Below are 22,634 nucleotides of genomic sequence, written 5' to 3'. Positions count from 1 at the left end.
CGGTGCCCATATGGGATGCCAGCACTACAGGAGGCATCTTTACCCGCTACGCCGCAGCACTGGCCCTCTGGCAGTTGAATTTTAACCACTTATCGTTATGAATGTTTCCTGGTTCCAGGCAAAATAGCACATTTTCAAGGGAAAGTGTATTATCTCTTCTTCCTTGTGGCCATTTTGCATATTATCCAAACCATAAACTTTATTCATGTTGAATATTAAGAAAAAGAAACATGGTGACCACAAAGTAAAAAGCAATAGCAAATATACAAATGAGGCAGGAAAAGAATCAAAGCCTCTCACTACAGAAAATCACCAAATCACAAAAATAAGAGAGGAAGAAAGGAAAAAAGAATGGCTTGCAAAAAAAAAAAAAAAAAAAGACCAGAAAATAATTAATAAAAAAATGGCAGTATGTGGGCAGTTGTTTAGCCTAGTAGTTAGTAGGATGCTTGTGTCCATTATTAGAGTGGCATGCTTTGATGCCTGACTCCTGCTTCTTAGTCCAGTTTCCTGCTGATGCAGAACCTGGTAAGCAGTGGTGATGGATCAAGTTTTGGATTCCTGCCACCCACACTGAGTTCCTGGCTCTGGGCAGTGGCCTAGCTAAAGCTGTGGTTGTTGTGGGCATTTGGTGTGTGAACTAGTGGGTGGGAGTACTTGCTCGCCATCTCTCTTCTCTTTTTCTCTCTCTGCCTTTCAAATAAAAATATATCAAAAGTAAGTCCTTACCTATCAGTAACAACCTTGAGTAATTTTTTTTAAAATATTAAGAGTGGGCTGGGGCTGTGGCACAGTGGGTTAATCCACTGTCTGCAGTGCTGACCCCCCATATGGGCTCTGATTCAAGGCCTGGATGCTCTGGGTCTAATCCAGCTCCCTGCTAACATGCCTGGGAAAGCAGTGGAAATTGTCCAAGAGGTTGGGCCTTTGCACTTTCCTGGTAGACCCGGAAGAAGCTCTTGTCTCCTGGCTTTGGTCTAACCCAGCTCTGGCTGTTACAGCCATTTAGGAGGTGAACCAGTAGATGGACAACCTTTCTCTGGTTCTCTTCCCAATCTTTCTCTCTCCCCACCCCCGTAACTGTGACTTTCAAATAAATAAATCAATCTTTAAAAAGAATGTTGAGGGGGGATTCCAAGATGGCAGAATATGGTATGGGTATACTGCTCTAGGTTAGGGGAAAAAAAAAAGTGGAGAAAGCGTATTCTCAGGGGAGATCTGGAGAGAAAACTGCACTGGAGATTCAGAGGAAGGAGGAGGAATAGAGGAACACCGTGGATCTTTGTGGAAGGTACAGCAGCAAGGACCATAGATATCACACAAGACCCCAGCGGCCCAAAGCCAGTGAAAGCGCCAGCTTTGGAGAGCAAGGTGAGATCAGACTACAGCAGCCTGTGCCGCTGATGATGTAGCTGAAGGGAGAGCCAAGCAGACGTCACTGTCTTTGAGTCTGGCTGGAGACTGAGCTAACACAGTTGAAAAAAAGGGGGCATATTTCACCCCATCCCACCCTCCTACAGACGCACTTGGCCACCAGCTGAGAGAAGGCAGGTACCATTTTGGACGTAAGTTGCAGCCGCAGCACCTCTTGTGTGGGTGTCCAGCAGGAATGAGTCGTCTTTGCAGCAGTAGCAGAGCAGCAGCTCGGGTGTGTGCACCTGATAGCAGGCAGGAGAAGGAGCCACTCTGATATTAGTATGTGCCTGGCAACTTGTGGGGCTGCGGCCGGTGGCTCTTGTCTACACGTGTGATACAAGAATTTCACCAGAGGGAAAAATCTGTGTTCCCCGCTGACTCTGTGTTTGACTGGGAGGATTGACAGGGGGCTGGGCATTCATGTAGGACTGTGGGTTCCTCCAAGCCTCTCAACATATCACAGACTGAGGCTCAAACCCTCTGGATGGAGCACTCACAGGCAGCTGGCTCTGGGAATGTCTCAGCCTCTGTGAATGGGACAGGCTAGTGGAGCAGAATGGACCCTCTGCACCCCATGACTGTTGGAGCCCTGTGTGCTGAGACTGTAGGAATTGGGACTGCACAAGAGGACACAGGGTGTAGCTGAGTCTTTGGGCAATCAATCACTGTGTGCAGATGTTTTGTGCAGTTCATGTGGACGCGTGGAAGAGTATTACACCCACTGAGGGCTAACACACAGACATTGACCACTTTGGAAGAGAAGAGGTGAGAGTGTGATTATGCCAACAGAGGTGACCTTAACTGTCCTTCCTTTAATAAGAGGAGGTCTATCACACCATACTTGGATGTCACCCTGAATTACACGCCTTACCCTGGAGTACTGACGAGCTCCCGACCACACTCAGCATGCACCTCAGTATTTCACTGACAGAGCAGACAATCCACGAAACCACAAAGGCATAGTTTAAAGATATAAACCATAGAGGAAAAAACCCAACAAGTATCTCCACAAATGCCTAAAAATAAACACAGAAATTCAAGAAACAAGAATCAAGAAGACAGTTTAATACCCTGCACCACCCATCCCGCAAAGGAACACAACAGTACTTCAATATTAGGACGTGAAGATGAAGAGATTGATGAAATGCAAGAAACTGAATTCAAAAGATTAACCATAGGATTACTCAGAAACAATGAGAAGAAAATCCACAAATTAAAGAAATCAATACAATATATGAATGAAACATTTTCCCATGAAATTGAGATTTTTAAATAGAAATCATAAGAAAATATTAGAGGGGCTGGTGCTGTGGTGTAGTGGGCTAAGCCTCTGCTTGCAGTGCCAGCATCCCATATTAGCACCAGTTCATATCCCAGCTGCTCCTTTTTTTTTCTTTTAGAAAACTTTTTATTTAATAAATATAAATTTCAAAAGTACAACTTTTGGATTATAGCGTTTTTTCCCCTCATAACCACCCTCCCACCCACAGACCATCCCATACCCCACTCCCTCTTGCATCCCATTCTTCATTAAGATTCATTTTTAATTACCTTTATATACAGAAGATCAACTTAGTATATACCAAGTAAAGATTTCAACAGATTGCACCCACACAGACACACAAAGTATAAAGTACTATTTAAAGATTATTTTTACCGTTAATTCACATAGTACAACACATTAAGGACAGCAGTCCTACATGGGGAGTAAGTACACAGTGACTCCTCTTGTTGATTTAACAATTGACACTCTTATTTATGACGTCAGTAATCACCCAAGGCTCTTGTCATGAACTGCCAAGAATATGGAAGCCTCGAGTTCACAGACTCTGACCTTATTTAGACAACGCCATAATCAAAGTGGAAGTTCTCTCCTCCCTTCAGAGAAAGATACCTCCTTTGATGACCTGTTTCTTTCCACTGGGATCTCACTCACAGAGATCTTTCATTTAGGTCATTTTATGCCACAGTGTCTTGGCTTTCCATGCCTGAGAAACTCTCATGGGCTTTTTAGCCAGATCCAAGTGCCTTAAGGGTTGATTCTAAGGCCAGAGTCCAGCTACTCCTTTTCTAATCCAGCTCTCTGCTATGGCCTGGGAAAGCAGTAAAGATGGCCCAAGTGTTTGAGCCCCTGCACCTGCGTGGGAGATCTGGAAGAAGCTCCTGGATCCTGGCTTCAGATCAGCACAGCTCTGGCCATTGCAGCCATTTGGGGAGTTAACCAGTGGATGGAAGACTCACTCTCTCTCTCTCTCAGATAAATAAAAAAAAAGAAATATTAGAAATGAAGCATTCAGGCCGGCGCCATGGCTCAATAAGCTAATCCTCCGCTGCAGCGCCAGCACACTGGGTTCTAGTCCCGGTTGGGGCGCTGGTTCTGTCCTGGTTGTTCCTCTTCCTGTCCAGCTCTCTGCTATGGCCCTGGAGTGCAGTGGAGGACGACCCAAGTCCTTGGGCCCTGCTCCCGCATGGGAGACCAGGAGAAGCACCTGGCTCCTGGCTTCGGATCAGCGCGGTGCACCGGCTGCAGCGCACCAGCCACAGTGGCCATTGGAGGGTGAACCAACGAAAAGGAAGACCTTTCTCTCTGTCTCTCTCTCTCACTGTCCACACTGCCTGTCAAAAAAAAAAAAAAAAAAGGAAAAGAAATGAAGCATTCATTAGGTCAAATAAAAAATATTATGGAAAGCCTTAACAACAGACTTGGTGAGGCAGGTGAAAGAATATCTGAGGTAGAAGGCAAACCTTTGGAAATTTTTCAGTCAGACCAAAAAAATGAAGAAGAAATTAGAAAAATTAAAAACAGTGTTGGAGATTTATGGGCTCTTATCAAATGACTGATCATATGGGTCTTAGGAGTACCTGAAGGTATGGAAAGAGAAAATGGTTAGAAGGTCTGTTTAGTGAATTAATTACAGAAAACTTCCCTAATTTGGAGAAAGAAAGGGACATCCAAGCACTGGAAGCACATAGAACTCAAAATAGGCATGACACATTGTAGTCTAATTCCTCCACAGTAAAACATAAAGGAAAGATTATGAAATGTACATTGGAGATATGCCAGATTACTTCAGGAGATCTCCAATTAGACTACAGGCTAAGAGAGAATGGAGAGATATAGTCAAAATCTCAAGAAAAAAGAATTGTTAACCCAGAATACTGTAACCTGCAAAACTCTCATTTATGAATGTAGGTGAAATAAAGACCTTCCATAATAAACAGAAATTGCAAGAATTTTTCACCACTCATTCAGCCTTACAAAAGATGCTTAAGGATGTGCTATACACAGAAATACAGAAAGATAGCATAATTATGAAAGAATATGAAGACAGAAAATCTCCCAGTAAAAGTGCAAAGGAAATCCAAAATAAGCAATAGGAATATGTATAGAAAAATGTCAAGACCAAGTCATTACTTGTCAGTAGAAACCTTGAGTATAAATCACCTACGTTCTCAATTTTGAAGATACACACTGGCTGAATGGATTAAAAAACAAGACCCATCTATTTGCTGCCTACAAGAGACACACGTCACCAACAAAGATACATGCAGACTGAAAGGGAAAGAATGGAAAAAAAGATATTCCATGGTTATGGAAAGCAAAAATGGATAGATGTAGCCATCCTAATATAGACAAAATAGACTTTAACACAAAAACTGTTAAAAAGAGATCAAGAAGGGCACTATTTAATGATTAAGGGACCAATTCAACAGGAAGATGTGACTATAATAAATATATATGCATCCAGTTCTAGGGCGCTTGGCTATTTAAAAGAAATGCTAGGGCCTGCGCTATGGCTCACTTGGTTAATCCTCTGCCTATGGCACCGGCATCCCATGGGTGCCGGTTCTAGTCCCGGTTGCTCCTCCTGCAGTTCAGCTCTCTGCTGTGGCCCGGGAAAGCAGTGGAGGATGGCCCAAGTCCTTGGGCCCTTGCACCCACACAGGAGACCAGGATAAGCACCTTGCTCCTGGCTTCGGATCAGCGCGGTGCGCCGGCCGTAGCGCACCGGCCGCGGCGGCCATTGGAGGGTGAACCAACGGCAAGGGAAGACCTTTCTCTCTGTCTCTCTCTCTCTCACTGTCCACTCTGCCTGTCAAAAAAACAAACAAAAAACTAATTAAAAATGAAGTTTAAAATTTTTGAAAAGAAATATATGAAAAAAACCTGAAGAATGAGTAGGAGGTCGAAAACATTTGGAACTATGTTGCTTTATGTACATATTTGGAAGACAGGACCATTCTGATCATGTTACTGAGTAGAGGGGAAGAGATGATAAGAAATGGAAACAATAATAAAAATACTGTTTCTTTTTTTATTTTATTTTAATTTTTTTTTGACAGGCAGAGTGGACAGTGAGAGAGAGAGACAGAGAGAAAGGTCTTCCTTCCACCCTCCAATGGCCGCCATGGCCGGCGCGCTGCGACCGGCGCACTGCGCTGATCCAAAGCCAGGAGCCAGGTGCTTATCCTGGTCTCCTGTGTGGGTGCAAGGGCCCAAGGACTTGGGCCATCCTCCACTGCACTCCCTGGCCACAGCAGAGAGCTGGCCTGGAAGAGGGGCAACCTGGACAGAATCCGGCACCCCGACCGGGACTAGAACCCGGTGTACTGGTGCCGCAAGGCAGAGGATTAGCCTAGTAAGCCACAGCACCAGCCTAAAAATACTGTTTCTATTACTTATAGTGTGCTGGGATCCAGACTCAGCACTGTTCATATTTTATCCTAGTTAAGCCTTGTAACAGTTTAGTTAAGTGACTGAGGAATAAGGTGGTTAAGAAAGCTTAAAATGGGAAGCTCATTGAGAAGTTTGATTCCAAGAATGGAGCAGAACTTCAAAGAAAGAAGGCAAAAGTGGGTGCAGAGTCAAGTTTGAAGGCTCATAATAGAAGTTCTAGAGAACTGTTGTGTATGTCTCTTCAGAAAAGTGTGAGGAGAGATTCCTTGCAAAGATAACGGGGCATGAATAGAGAAGGAATTTGGAATAAAAGGAGGTATTTTTTTTAAAGACTTATTTTATTTACTTGTAAAAGAGAGGTAGAGACAGAGAGGTAGAGAACCATCCACTGGTTCAATCCCCACATGGCTCCAATGGCTTGAGCTGATCTGAAGCCAGGAGCCAGGAGCTTCTTCCGGGTCTCCTACCTGGGTGCAGGGGCCCAAGAACTTGGGCCATCTTCTACTGCTTTCCAAAGCCACAGCAGAGAGTTAGATCAGAAGTGGAGAGTCTGGGACTCAAACTGGTACTCATATGGGATGCTGGCGCCGGCCAAAGGAGGTGTTTTGTCATAGGTACTGTAGGAGAATTGTTGAAGATTCCTGGGGAGTCCAGAGGACAGGTGAAGTTACACACCTCCTTCTTAGGGGATTCAGTTTTGGTAATTTGGTGAGTGCCCCTGTCTGCCTCATGAATGTGTAGCAAGGGGAACAGATGACGGCGGTGCACTGAAATGGAGAATGACTGTGGACATGGCAGAACATCAGAAGGGCTCCTAGCTGTTAAGAGTGTCTGAGCTGACGTCAGATTGTTAGGATTCAAATCCCACCTCTGTGATGTGATCCTGGTTAAGGTACATCAAGTCTTCCAATACCAGTTTCCTTATTTGGGAAATGAGGGTATTAATTACTACTTAATCTGCTTTTGTGAGTGATAGATTGTATATAAAGTGTAAAATGTGGCATATGTAAATTTCAGTAAGTGTTTGTCTTGTGATCTTATGCTAACAAGGGCATGCCTCCCATGATGTCATAGGTAGTGTCCTGTCTGGAATAGGAGACCAGTGGGACTAGAAAGGCCAGCAGTCTGGGATTAATTAAGTGGTGACAGGCCATCAATACAAGAGTGAGACACAGGTTCTGATTCAGGTAGCTGGAAGTTGAGTTTGTGAGAGGAGAAGGCTCAAATTTGGTGCTTTCAGAGATTGATTTCATAGAGACAGCAATGGTTCAAGTCTGACTGTGGCAGGCAGTGATTAAAGTAAAATGAGAAGTCCATGCAGTGGAGGATGTCAGGGAGCTTAGGAGTTGGCAGGAGTGCAGATGTTGCTTATGAACTCTGAGATGCACCACAAGGGTGGTTGAGAGGCTCCATAGACGTTTCTGTGGTGTGCTGGTATTAAAACTCAGATAAAGACTTCGTAAAGAATGATAGACACAGCCACAGAACACAGTGTGGTGCGTAGAGCATCGGGGATTGTAGGAGGGTGCTTATGCATTCTCAGATTTGGCCAGCACAGAAAATGGAAAAACTAAAGAGGAGCACTTATTTATGTGAAGGGTAAAGAAGGATAAAAATTGAAAGAGAAGGGCTATGTGGATTTCTTTGAAGTCTTCTTTTTTCTGTACATTACGAAAAGAAAATGGTAAAATCTACTAGACTGTTTTCTATCTGACTGGAATGGGGTTATTACTGTACCTTTTTTGAAAAAATATTTAAAAATACTTATTTATTTGAAAGGCAGAGTGACAGAGAGGGAGAGTCAGAGATAGAAAGATCTTTCATGTACTGGCTTATTCCCCAAATGGTCCCAGTGACTGGAACTGGGCCAGGCTGAAGCCAGGAGCCTGGAACTCCATCCTAGTCTCCCATGTGGACAGCAGCAGCCCAAATACATGGGGCATCACTGATTGCTTTCCTGGGCGCATTAGCAGGGAGCTGGATCAGAAGCAGAGCAGCTCCTAGACTTAAACTGGCACTCCAACATGAGATGCTGGCATTGTAAACCTGAGCTTAACCTGCCATGCCACAATGCCAATACCCACTATTCATTCTTATATTTTTTTAAATATTTATTTATTTAAAGGGCAGAGTTACAGACATACACACGTTCGTGCACACACAGACACACAGACACACAGACACATACACACACACAGAGGTCTTCCACCCTCTGGTTTGCTCTCCAAATGGCTGCAATGGCTGGAGCTAGGCCAATCCAAAGCCAAGAGCCAGGTTTCTCACGTGGGTACAGGGGCCTAAGTACTTGGGCCATCCTTCTCTGCTTTCCTAAGCTGTTAGCAGGGAGCTGAATCAGAAGTAGAGCATCCAGGACTCAAACTGGTACCCACATGACAGGCAGTAGCCTTGCCCACTATTCATTGTTATAGCCACTTAATGGGGGACAGTAAGTGGTCTATTCTCTAAGGCAGTGGTATCTGATGGTAGTATATTATGAGTCATAATTTAAACTTTTTTAGTAGCCACATAACAGAGTAGAAAAAATGAAGTTAATGACATATTTTATTTAAACTACTGTATCCAAAATGTTGTCAACTTAACACGTTGGCATGAAAGTTACAAGCTGTACTACATTTTGCTACTAAGTCCTCCAAATTGAATGTGCATTTTATAATTATAGCATGTCTTCATTTGACTAGATGTATTTTGGGTGCTCAGTGGCCAAATGTGGCTAGTGGCTATTGAGTCAGACAGTGTGAGACTAAGGATGGGGATATTTAAGAAAATCAGTAGACAGTTTCTGTTCAGTAGAAAGTTACAATACAGTAGTTAAATAAGCTTTATATGTGGTTATCTATCTGTCAGGTACATAAGTGCTTGAGCATCCTTGACTTTTGGTATCTGCCATCCCCTGAGGATTCCAAGGGGCAGCCATACCCTTTTAAAAAGAAAAGAAAACAAAACCTTAGGGCGGGTGTTATGGTACAGCAGGTTAAGCCGCCACCTGGGACACCAGCGTTCCATGAGGGCACGGGTTTGGGTTTGAGTTGGCTGCTCCGCTTCTGATCCAGCTCCCTGCTAGTGAGTCGTAGAAAGCAGCAGAAAATATTACAAGTCCTTAGGCCCCCTGCCTCCCACATGGAATTCCTGGATGGAATTCCTGGCTCCTGGCTCCTGGCTTTGGCCTGGCCCAGCCCTGGCTGTTGCAGATCGATCGATCGATCGATCGATCTATCTATCTACCTACCTACCTACCTACCTACCTATCTTATTGAAACAGCATGGTTTGGAGAGAAAAGAGAAGCCAATGCATTCAGAGCTAGAATACATTTGGGGAGTGAACCAGTGTATGGAAGATCTGTCTCTCACGCTCTCTCTAATTCTGCCTTTCAAATAAAAACAAATAAATCTTAAGAAAAAGAAACAAAACAGAAAGGAGGACAACAATTGGCTCCATGTTCAGTTTTTTAAAAGTCTGTCTCAACTTAATTGTCAACTTTTTCTCCTGAGGAAATTCAGAAGATAATTTAAGTTAAATCTTATTTAGAAAACTTGGGAGTGACTAGAGAGCATGAGTTGGAGACCGTAATTAATTTACCCTATTAAGCTCACATATCAGATAGGGAGCAGCAGTGGAAGAAGAAATCATATTTTCTTCCTGCAGGTGCACTGGGGAAGCTGCAGTTTAAGTCTGGAATCCCTCACTTCTGTCAGATGCATATCCTGTTTGTGTCTCATATCCTGAATAAAACTGATTACATAACTGGGTCTCCCTGGCAGGTGTGAAACTATTTTTAGAGACGATGTAACATTGCTTACAAGGTAAAGAAAAAAAAAAAAAGTGGGGGTTTATTAGTCTACACAGAGCAGGTGAGGCTGACCAAATTTCCTTTATGGTAAATGAATGTAGCACGAGAAATATCAAGGCTAATTGAACTGTGAATCATTGCTTATTGTTCATTGCCTGAAGAAGGATGGTAACATTTCTCCAGTTATAATTCTAAGACTTTAAAGAAATTATCTTTTGTTGTTCAAATTTTAGGTCCTGCACCAGATGTTGTCTCAGACAAAATCTATCAGATCAGCAAGACAATTGAGGAGTATGCCATATGTCCTGATCTTCGAATTGACCTATCCCGCCTAGGAAGACAAGAATTTGACCTCGAGAACAAATTCAAACCATTTAGAGGTAATAGAGAGATTGAATTTTGAAGAAATCAGAATAACTCTGTGGATGGGGGTGACTGTGGTTTTTGCAGGGGAGTACACTCAAGAAAATTACTGAATTATGAATTACAGGACTGAGTATATATATATGTATATATAAATATACATGTGTGTATATTGCTATCTGTCTGTCTATCTATCTATCTAGATTATTGAAACAGCATGGTTTGGAGAGAAAGGAGAGAAGCCAATGTATTGAGAGCTAGAATCTTTCAAAAACTGATTTCCAAACTCTTTCATTTCTGACATAGGATAAGACTCAGGTTGAATCCTGTGGAGCTTTCCAGGAGTGGGCTGTGAATTGCCTTAACTTGTCTTTGATTTTATGAGCAATTAAGATGAAGATGCTGGAATGTCTTAGGTAGTTAAGAAGAAACCTAACCTGCCAATGGACTTACTAATTTCTCATGGAGGGTAGGGCTTTCTTTTCCCAGGCAGACCATGAAGCTCAGCTTAGTGTAATATACATTTATTGCTCGCTTGTTGTATACTAGGTTAGGAAATTTAAGAATGGGATTCAGTAAGTGCCAAATATTTGTAGATACGTGGTTCAAGAATTAAAGAATAGAAATGAAATTTGCTAAAAATATTATATTCTGGGGTGAATACAACTTGTCAACTACTCAGAGTACAAATTTTTGTTTTGTAGATTGATTTTGAAGCATACAGCAATGTGTTACTATCACTTATGTGCACAATATTTTTCTCCCTCTACTTATTCTACTATTTTCTTGAAGACATACAAGTAACAGTAGAACTAACCAACATGTTTTATTCTTTGTGGCCCTCTAAGTACTTCAATAAAGTTTCTATTAAGATGATATACTTATATTACATGTAATATAATTTAGCAAAAAAGATGAAATACCTGGTTTCATGAATTATTTGGAGCCAAAACCCTAAATGGACTGTGCAGGGGTCAGAGTTTGGGTCAGTTCTACCAAATGTTTCTTGAAAAGTTTTGAGTTGATTTTTGCTGAGCCAGTGTGTTGAAAGCCTTATGATACTCACTGATGGTAGCAATGCCTGCTTTTTTGTTAATCTGGTTGGGAGCCTGCATACACTCATACATGCATACACATGGAATTTCTAGATGACTGAAGGCAAAGGATGTGTTGTGTTTAACAAATAGATGTTTTTAAAATATTATCTCTTTTTATTTATTTTGAGAGGCAGAGAAAAAGACGAGAGAGAGAGAGAGAGACAGACAGACAGACAGGGAGGGAGGGAGGGAGGGAGTAGGGTAGAGAGTTCTGCCATGCATTGGTTCACTCTCCACTTACCTTTAGCATCTGGGATTGGGTCAGACTGAAGCCAAGAACCAGGAACCCAATCCAGGTGAAAGAGACTCAAGTACCTGAGCCATCACCTGCTTCTTCACAGGGTACACATTAGTAGGAAGCTGCAAGCAGAGCTCAGACTTGAATCCAGGCTCCAATATGGGGTGTGGCCATCCCAAGCAACATTTTTTTTAAAAGATTAACTTATTTATTTGAAAGACAGAGTTATATACACACACACACATGCACACACACACAGATCTTTTTTCTTTTTTCTTTTTTTTTTTTTTTAAGATTTACTTATTTTTTTGAAAGGCAGAGTTACAGAGAGGTAGAGGCAGAGAGAAAGAGAGGTCTTCCATCTGCTGGTTCACTCCACAAATGGCTGCAATGGCTGGAGCTGGGTCGATCTGAAGCCAGGAGCCTTTTCTGGGTATCCCATGCGGGTGCAGGGACCCAAGCACTTGGGCCATTTTCTGCTGGTTTCCCAAGCCTTTAGCAGGAAGCTGGATCAGAAGTGGAGTAGCCGGGAGTCTAACCAGTGCTCATATGGGATACCAACACTGCAGGTGGCAGCTTTACCCACTATGCCACAGCGCCGTCCCCTCAAGAAACATTTAACTGCTGTGCCAAACATCTCCCCTTAACCAGTAAGATTTAAATATGCTTGGAAGGACTGGGCTATATGAGAAAAGTCAGGTGTCACTATTGGGAGGTAGTTACCTTTATGTATGTATTTTTGGTATCTTTGCAATTTTTCTGGTTGTCCAGGAGAGTCAAACCTTTGCTGAGCTCAGATTCAGGGTCATTGCTGTAGCCACAATGTTAATTGGATGAATTTTCTAAAAACCCTACCATTTTCTGGGTGGCTCCTGAGAAGAATTTGGGAGATAATTGGGTTACTCTATGTGCTATATTCTTGCTGTTTTATGTGTTGAACAAGGCTTAAGTTAAATGGAAACAAATAATTTCTTGGCATTTCACCTTAAATAAATGTCAAGAGCATGAACTATTTGATGGGGGCAATCAGTTTTCATAACTCTTCCTTGCTTTCCTGTTTTCCATATTTCTTCTATGTGTTTTCTGTTGTATATACAAATGCAGTTAGGCAAGTGGTTCAACAACTGAAGAACCAGAATGCAATTAACAAAAATATCATCTTACATCTTTGAGTGACTAAAACTTACAAAGTGTGTAGCACATAACCTCTTATTTTAAAGATTAATTTTTGATTAATATGGAAAATACACCTAACAAAATGTGTATAGCATACATTTATTGCCTTAACATTGTTTCAGTTTATAATTCCTATGAAGTAATTTTGAATTATTTTGTGAAGTAGCATCTCCTTATGGGAAAAGATGATTTAAAACTATACATGATATTTCAAAAGTAATTTTATTATATTTGAACGGTCACACACACACTACATTGATTTAAATGGAAGGAAACTATTTCTGGATGTGTGCTTGATCTGATGAAGGGATAGTTTCATGTCACATATTTAAATCTTATACATTAAATATTGCATCTAGATTTGTTCAAAATTTTGAAAGTGAGTTGGGGATACCTTTGGTGCAAGTTAAAAAATTTAAGGAACCCGAGGTAGCACTTGAAAAACTTGAAAATAATATATATGTTTCAAAATGTAAGTTATATGTAAAAGTAGGGATTTTGGAGAAATTATAGTGCCTAAAGAGTCAAATATTTACTATTTTTAGGAAAAGTTCTTTCTGAACATTAATTATGTCCTGATTGCCCAGCATGAAAAATACATTACATTCTTGGTTTTTTGTATGTCATGTAAATCAAAAAGATGTGGTTTGTATTCCTGTTCATTGAATTGTGCCAGATACATTCATTCATATTGAATAAGGATTTGTTGATGTTTGACCTTCACTGGGAATTTGGGTACTGAATGAGCATGAAGGAGATTTCATGCAAACTCAGGAATACATCCTTCATCACCAAGTCTGCAGTAGGATCTGGCATTTGGGCATAGGGGTCACTGTTTGATTGGTCTTATACCAGCTGAGTCTTTGGTTGGCCCCCAGAAGAAAGGCAACTGGATATGGCAAACATTGAGATATGTACATTTTTTGGGAGGGAGGTGATAGAAAGAAGGTGGGAACAGGGGTAACAAGACATGTTTTTATTTAAATTTACTCTTTTGGTTGACTTGTAACTTGCAAAGAATTTATAACTTGATATTATTTAGACATGATATTACATTATTTATAATTAAAAGTAATGTGATCTTATATTTACACATTTTATAGTCATCTGAAAAGTTGATTGTGCCTTGATTTGTGATTGTTTCCACAAATGGACACTCCCTATGTGTAGTGTAAGACTGTGATGGGGTTTTGAGATCAGAGTTTTGTGGGTGCAGTCATGGCTGTCTCCCTTTGCTCCATGTCCTTAGTGGAGATCGTGGATCCTGTGGACATCTATCTCAACCTCCTTCGAACCATCTTTGACTTTAATGCCATCAAGAGTCTACTGACTGGGCCCAGCCAACTGAAGATCCGTGTTGATGCAATGCATGGAGGTGAGCTCATGGTTTTCTGCAAACTGGTGGGCAAGACATATTAAAAAGGCATTAATGCATGTTGGGTTTTGAGAGTATGTAAAATTTACATAAAAATTTACATATCAGAGAAAAGAAAAGTTGAACAGATAAGTTTAAGACTACGCTTATTAGAATGTGGTACGGATAGAGTAAAAACTGTAGTTCATTGTTTTACTTTTTGATCCCAGTACATGTCTTAGTTTAAATAGCTAAATAGTTCAGCTCTATCCCTAACGTTTTCTTTTCCTCAGTTCCCAACTTCCCAGAGAATGTATTTTAAGTATTTTAGCTGTTTATTTTGATATTTATTTCCCTGTCACTAAATACTGTGAATATGCATACAACTCCTTGTTGGTTCTGCAGTGTGAGCACTTTTTTTTTTCTATCCTTTCACTTTCAGACTGCATGCATCTTTGTTGGTGAGATGTGTTTCTTGTAGGCAGCAAACAGATTTTTTTTAATCTGTGTTTTTTAACCGGAGAGTTAAGACCATTTACGTTCAAGGTGACTATTGATAAGTAACAAAAAAAACTTTGCCCTGCCATTTTTTCAATACATATTTCTATTTTTTACTTTGGATTTCCTTTGTACTTTACTGGAAGCTTTCCTTCCTTTACCTTATTCCATAGTGATGCCTATGTTTCTATGTTTTTGTGTGCAGCGAATCCTTAAGCATCTTCTGCAGGGTTGGACAGGTGATAGCAAATTCTTTCCATTTCTGTTTGTCATGGAAGGTCTTTTTCACCTTCATTCATAAATGAGAGCTTTGCAGGGTATAATATTCTGGGTTGACAGTTTTTTTCTCTTAATACTTGGAGTATATCTCACCATTCCCTCCTAGCCTGTCAGGTATCTGATGAGAAGTTTGCTGTGAGTCTAATTGGAGATCCTCTGAGAGTAATCTGGCATATCTCTCATGCACATTTTAGAATCTTTTCTTTATGTTTTACTGTTGAGAGTTTGATTACAGTGTGTTGTGGTGAAGATCTTTTCTGGTCATGTCTATTATGAGTTCTTTGTGCTTCCTGTACTTGGATGCCCCTTTCTTTCTCCAAATTGGGGATATTTTCTGTTATTATTTCACTAAAAAGGCCTTCTAATCTTTTTTCTCTTTCCATGCCTTCAGGAACTCCTAGAACCCATATGTTGGGTCATTCGATAGTATCCTGTAGATTCCTAACATTGTTTTTTAGTTTTCTAATTTCTTCTTCTTGTCTTTGGTCTGACTGTAATTTCCTGTGCTTTGTCTTCTATGTCAGATATTCTTTTTTCTGCTTCACCATTTCTGTTGTTAAGGCTCTCCACTGTATTCTGTATTTTTTATTTGTTCTATTGAATTATTCATTTCCATGATTTCATTTTGTTTTGTCTTTAAGATATCAATTTCATGGGAGAAATTTTCTTTCATGTCATGTAGATTTCATTAGTTTGTGCATTTGCTTCTGATGACTTGTAAGTAATCCTATGATCAATTTTTTGAATTCCATTTCTGGTGTTTCTTCAGTCTCATCATCTTCACAATCTAGTATTGAGGTGTTGTGTTCTTTTGGGAGTGTCATCTTATCTTCCTTATTTTTTTTAAAGATTTATTTATTTATTGTTTAAAAGTCAGAGTTACACAGAGCTAGAAGGAGAGACAGAGAGAGAGCCGTCTTCCATCTGCTGGTTCACTCCACAAATGGCCACAATGGCTAGAGCTGTGCCTGTCTGAAGCCAGGAGCCAGGAGCTTCTTCCTGGTCTCCCATGTGGGTACAGGGGTCCAAGGACTTGGGTCATCTTCTGCTGCTTTCCCAGGCCACAGCAGAGAGCTGGATTGGAAGTGGAGCAGCTCGGACTCGAACCAGCACCCATATGGGATGCTGGCACTGCAGATGGCAGCTTTACCCACCACGTCACAGCACTGGCCCCATCTTCCTTATTCATAATTCATATTTCTTGGATTAGTGTGTTTGTTATTCAGTATTTGTGGAGATACTCCTTGGTTTCTTCTTTGATTTTCACTCTGGCTGCTTTTATCTTTGGACTATGTCTGATTGGATTAGTGGAGTGTCTGCTTTCAGGGAATACCTAGAGGCGTTTGGTAGGAGTGGCCAGGGAGCTCTGTTCAGTGCTCCAGTGTGAAGGGTGTGTCTGAGATGATACATCCAGGTTTGGTGTGGTAAGCCTTTTTTTTTTTTTTAATCAGAGGGAAAGTTTCTTCTTGTCTGTTTGCATAGACTCAGCTGAGCTCCTCTCCTCAAAGAAGACTAGTGCCTGAGTGCTAGCCCCAGTGAGTTTGTTATTCATCTGCTCTGCCAGAAGGACCATACAAAGGATCTGTGTAGTCCTCAGTATAAACTCAGATTCTCCAGCAGTGTGCCCCCAGCCAGGTAACCAGGGAGTCCTGATTGTGTGGAGCCTCCCACAGTGACTGCCCACTATCCTAGTCACACCCTGAATCCTCCCACACAGCCTTAGTATTTTCACAGTCCCAGCACACAAGCTTCCCACAGTCACGAGAACCCATCCCCCAGTCTGTTCTCGCCACCAGACTCAGGAGTCTCCGCTTGGCTGGTTGCTGGGCACACATATGAGCTGGCACAGCTATTACTTATATCCAAAATGGCACCTGCTGTCTGTCAGCTTGTTACAGGATGCCTTTGCAGGATGACTGGGGAAAGAAAAAACTTGCATCTAGTTAGTTTATAATATTTATTTCATATTGTGCAGTGAATGGTACCTCTCTTTTTGTCTTATAACTACAGTCATTCATCTGTGGATTTGACTCATCCTATAGCTAGATTTAGAGTCTAGTAGTGTTGGAAGTGTGTCTTTATGTTCCTTCAGTATGATCCCTTCCGTTCCTGATGTAAGATTCCCGTACTAGGCTCTTGATAAATGTTCATTGCACTAGAAGACACCGCTCCTCAGCATTCATTTGTAAAATACACTGAGTTTTATGTACTTCAGTTGCTTACAGTGCTTAATTACATACTTGGGGGAGTTCAAATAGTTGCAGAGGCAAAGACCATCTCAAGAGACCTTGGTGCTTTTGCATATGTTTAGATAAAGATTTTAATACATGAAAAGCAATAATGAGTCATTAATACATGGTTGATTTCTTTTCTGGCAACATTTAGAAAAGGTTTGTGAGCAAGATTTCTTATAACTGGCTTATGATTAACAATAACTGGTACATAGAAGCTGCTCAATAAATAGTAACTGAAGTGAGCATTATGTTATATCTTAAAAAAATGAAGAATTTTTTTCCCTTCCAATCTGTAAAATAGTTGTTTTTGTTCTAACCAGAACAACATGTTCTAGGGGGAAGGTTCTGCAAATATTTCACATGGCTGTGTATCTTGTTTTAGTTATGGGACCGTACGTGAGAAAAGTTTTGTGTGACGAGCTAGGGGCCCCAGCCAATTCTGCAATAAACTGTGTTCCCCTGGAAGACTTTGGAGGGCAGCATCCTGACCCAAACCTGACCTATGCAACAACACTTTTGGAAGCCATGAAAGGAGGAGAATATGGATTTGGAGCTGCATTTGATGCTGACGGGGTATGTAGGAAAGTTTTCTACCTGCTGACCTTTTACCATGTATTGAGCCAAGCATCAGAAGCCAGAACATTAATGAACACATCTGGAGCTAGCATGTATGGGACATGTGGACCCTGACTAGCTCTGCATCTGCTCTTTTGCTTAATGGCTAGATATTGCAGTTAAATAGCCATTACTTTCTTAGTTCCAGATTAGCGTTGTGTTATAAAAGAGGTGGTTTCCTTAAAAAAAAAAAAAAAAAGTGAAGCAATAAATCTTTATTTACAGCTGGTTTTGTTGAAAGCATCATGCTAAGGGACCAGCAGTAACTTCTGTTCTCCATATGTTTGGGAGAAAACAGCCAAGTGTACAGAGGCTACTGAAGCATGAGGTGGGCATCCACATTTCAGGAGGTGAACACATTCCTAGTTGTGTTGAGGTTCTGGGCCCTTGACATGGAGAAATTTGGAATAAGGTTTCCTGTGTTCTTTTGGCCTCAATCAAGTTACTTTTGTCTGTTTACTTGTAAGATGGCAGTGAAATGGCTTGTATGGTTGTGGAGATGGGGTGCTAGCAGCAGAAGGTTCTGACTGAAAAGTTTTACACATTGCCTCCTACAGGACCGTTACATGATCCTAGGCCAGAATGGCTTCTTTGTGAGTCCTTCTGACTCTCTGGCTGTCATCGCCGCCAACCTCTCTTGCATTCCATATTTCCGTCAGATTGGGGTCCGAGGGTTTGGGAGGAGTATGCCAACAAGCACCGCCCTGGACAGGTAAGCAAGGATGTTCTTGTGAAAAATGTGTGGTTGACTTCTGTTGTCAGTGTTCCTTTTGTTGGTACCTGACACTCATTCTCTCGTACTCCACTGGGAACGCGTTGAAAGCATGGGAACTTGGAAACATGGAAGAGCGTACTGGACTCTACCATGGAGAGTCAGGTGGCCTGAGCCTGATTCTTTGTTCTGTCAGCTATTATCTGTGGGAACCAGGGAGACTTGTTCCGTTTCTGTGCCTCAGTTTTCTTATCTATGAAATGGGAATACATCATCCTGACATGGAAAGTTCTGAGTGTGAATGAAGTGATTTGTATAAAACATTTAACAGAACACTGTGTGTGTAGTACACACTTCATAAATACTTAGTGACGGGGCTGGTGCTATGGCATAGCAGGTTACAGTCCTGGCCTGCAGTGTCAGCATCCTGTATGGGCACCAGTTCAAGTCCTAGCTGCTCCACTTCCCTTTCATCTCTCTGCTAATGGCCTAGGAAAGCAGCAGAAGATGGCCTAAGTTCTTGCGCCCTTGTACCCACGTGAGAGACTTAGAAGACCTGGCTCCTGGCTTTGGATTGGCTCAGCTCTGGCTATTGCAGCAATTGGGCAGTGAACCAGTGGATGGAAAATATCCTCTCCTCTTCTCTTTTCTCCTCCCCACCCTCCCCTCCCTTCTCCTCATCTCTCTCCCCTTCTCTCTCTCTCTCTCTCTCTCTTTCTCTCTTTTTCTCTCTCCCCTTCTCTGTAACTCTGACTTTCAAATGAATAAATAAATATTTAAAAATAAATACTTAGTGAAGTCTCCGAAATCTGAAAGGGCATACAAGTGAGGTGGAAAGAGCATGGGTTTTTGAGATTGTTTTATATTATGTTCAAGTGATTGCTTGTACCCTTTTTAGCCGTATGAAAATAGAAATGATCATAGGTTTCTTGTGAGGATGAAATGGGAAGTGCATGGAAAATGCCTGATAGATTTACTTAGAGCTTAAGTAGTGGTAGGTTTCTTTCTCCTTGTCCTATTCATCCCTGCCATCTTTTACCTTGTCTTATCAAACAGTGAATTTCAGAGTCTACTACTTCAAACAGTATAATATTGTTGTAGAAGCCATATATGTGCATATGGCAAGTGAGAAGAAAGTGTAAGCATTGCCCCCCCTCCCCTGAGTCACCTGTGTTAATAGATAATGTAATCCCTTACTGGACTTCTTTCTGTACTTATCTGTTATATACATTTAAATGAAATCTGTGCTATGATATAAAAAATACAAGAAAGTATATGTTGCTTGTCACCTGATTTTTCTTATCTACCCACAATCTACAATTTTCTATTAATATATTTTAGAATAGTTTTTTTTTTTCACATTCTATAATATTTTATTAGTTTTTAAGGTATTCAGTATGGTTCATAGATATAAGTCAAAGAATATAATTATATTCCCTTACCCCCTCCATTCTTTCCCCTTTCCCCCTTCTCTCTGTTTCTTTTTTCAGTTTTTGAGATAACATATTTCTAATTTACATTAAAGTCAAGGACTTAATGCTCCACCAAATAAAGAGTTCAGCAAATGAAAAGTAAAAAGCGCCTAGTTTAGTGGGAATACAGGCAAGGGCTATAAACAATAAGCAAATGGAAAGATGACCATTTCATCCATTCATAGTAAAATTTAAAGTTATCACAGATCATTGAAACTATAGTATTATAACATTCTTTTTCTTTTTAAGATTTAATTATTTATTGAAAGGCAGTCACAGAGAGGCAGAGAGAGGGAGAGAGAGAGATATTTCCTCTCTGCTGGTTTACTCCCCAAATTGCCACAGCAGCCAGAGCTGGGCTGATTAGGAGCCAGGATCCAGGAGCTTCTTCCAGGTCTCCCATGTAGGTGCAGGGCCTAAGGACTTGGACCATCTTCTACTGGTTTCCCAGGCCATGGCAGAGAGCTGGATCAGAAGTGGAGCAGCCAGGACTCGAACCAGCACCCATATGGGATGCCAGCACTGCAGGCAGTGGTTTACCTACTACGCCATAGCATCAGCCCCAGGAGTATAACATTCTTAACCACTGGTTTGACAAAGATATGAAACAAAGTACAAAAAAACTTCTATTAATATATTTTTATGGCTTCTGGAACCAATATTTTGGTCAGATTTCCTGCATGTCCTTAAAATGTCTTTTATAGGTGTTTTGCCCAGAGTAGTGTTGCCATGCGCGTGCAACCACATGTTGTATCTGGTTAGACCCTGAAGTCTATCTTTCATCTAGCACAATTCTCATCTTTCCTCTTTTATTTAACAATGAATTTTGAGTACTTTTTCTACAGTGTTATTCATATATTCACTAGTGGCCTAAAATTCATGTTCAGTGAAATTTACATCTGTGTAACTACCACCTGGATTAAGATATTTTCATCATGCCAAAAAATTTGCCTCTACCTCCTTCAGATCCTCCCTACATATCCATGGTTATAGTTTATATTGCTGTATACTTTTTGCTTGTTTAAAAAATTAACACAATAGAATCATATACCAGGTACTCACTCCTTTTTCCATTATAAATAAATAAATTTTATCCATCCATATCTACTGCATGCGTTAGTAGTCCATCCCTTCTTATTGCCATGTGGTATACTAATATATGAATATAATATTGCAATTTTTATTTCTTTAATCTGCTGTTGATGGACATTTGAGCTATTTCTGGTTATTGGCTGTTATGAGTCATGCTACTATAGCATTCTTACACAAGTTTTCTTGTTGACACATCTTCATTATTCTTGGTAAATTTCTGGGAGTGCAGTGCTGGTCATAGGGCAGATGTTAGGTTTAATTTTACAAGAAACTGCCAAAACTTTTTTTTATATTCTTAATTTTAATGTATGAGAGATACAGTTGCTTCATATCCTTACAAACATTTGGTGTGGCCAGTCTTTCCATTGTAGCCATTGTAGAGCATATAAGCAGTTGTTTCTTATGATTTAGGTTTGCTTCACCTAATAACTGGCAGTGTTGAACTCCTTTTCTTATTCTTCTCGGTCACTTGTGTAACTTCTTTCATTATGTATTATTTCAAAGTGTATTTGCTCATTTCTTAAACTTGGGCTGTTCTTTTGTTCATGATTTGTAGAAGTTATTGATATATACTAAACAATAAGTCATATATGTGTTCTGCAAACACTTTCTCTCTGTTGCTTGCTATGAATTTCTTAGTATTGTCTTTTGATGAGCAGAAGTTTTAAACTTTAAGTAAGGCCAATTTATTATTTTTCTTATAATTAATTTTGTGGTTATTATATATATATTTTCCTCTGTAAGAAGTATTTACTTACTTCAAGATTAAAAGGGGGCCGGTGCCGCGGCTCAATAGGCTAATCCTCCACCTAGCGGCACCGGCACACCGGGTTCTAGTCCCGGTCGGGGTGCCGGATTCTGTCCCGGTTGCCCCTCTTCCAGGCCAGCTCTCTGCTGTGGCCTGGGAGTGCAGTGGAGGATGGCCCAGGTCCTTGGGCCCTGCACCCCATGGGAGACCAGGATAAGCACCTGGCTCCTGCCTTGGGATCAACGCGGTGCGCCGGCTGCAGCGCACCGGCGGCGGCCATTGGAGGGTGAACCAACGGCAAAGGAAGACCTTTCTCTCTGTCTCTCTCTCTCACTGTCCACTCTGCCTGTCAAAAAAAAATTTTTTTTTAAAATAAATAAATAAATAAATAAATAAAGATTAAAAGGATAGGGCTGGCACTATGGTGTAGAGGGTTAAACCTCTACCTGCAGTGCCAGTATCCCATTTGGACTCCAGTTCAAGTCCTGGCTGCTCCACTTCTGATCCAGCTCCCTGCTGATGCACTTGGGAAAGCAGCAGAGGATGACCCAGCATGGGAGATTCAGAGAAAGCTCCTGGTTCCTGCTTTGGCCTGGCCCAGCCCCAGCTGTTGTGGCCATTTGGGGAATGAATCAGCAGATGCAGGATCACTGTCTCTCCCTCTCTCTCTCTTGTTATTTCTCTCCCTTTCTATCTCTGCCTTTCAAATAAAGAAATAAATCTTAAAAAAAGCAAAAGATCAAAAAGGACATTTTCCCTTAGAATCATTGCAGTTTTAACTTTTACATATGTGATTACTTTGGATTCAATTTTGTGAATCATATGAGGTTGAAGAAGTTGAAGGTCACTTTTT

General features: G+C 41.0%; 1 protein-coding gene across 1 annotated transcript in view; it reads left to right on the top strand.

Annotated features, from left to right (window-relative positions):
• The window catches only part of PGM5 (phosphoglucomutase 5), a 231,651-nt gene that overhangs the window by 36,833 nt on the left and 172,184 nt on the right, over positions 1–22,634 (top strand). The window contains exons 3-6 of the mRNA XM_002708190.6: positions 10,137–10,283; positions 14,027–14,152; positions 17,525–17,715; positions 18,315–18,469. Of these exons, the coding sequence (XP_002708236.1) occupies positions 10,137–10,283; positions 14,027–14,152; positions 17,525–17,715; positions 18,315–18,469 (619 nt within the window). The remainder of the gene's footprint in view (positions 1–10,136; positions 10,284–14,026; positions 14,153–17,524; positions 17,716–18,314; positions 18,470–22,634) is intronic.

The sequence above is a fragment of the Oryctolagus cuniculus genome, chromosome 1 (assembly GCF_051225735.1).
Source record: "Oryctolagus cuniculus isolate XC-2025 breed Fujian yellow rabbit chromosome 1, ASM5122573v1, whole genome shotgun sequence".
Taxonomy (NCBI): Eukaryota; Metazoa; Chordata; class Mammalia; order Lagomorpha; family Leporidae; genus Oryctolagus; species Oryctolagus cuniculus.
Note: the sequence above shows the minus strand (reverse complement) of the source record. Positions and strands in the feature narration are given on the sequence as shown.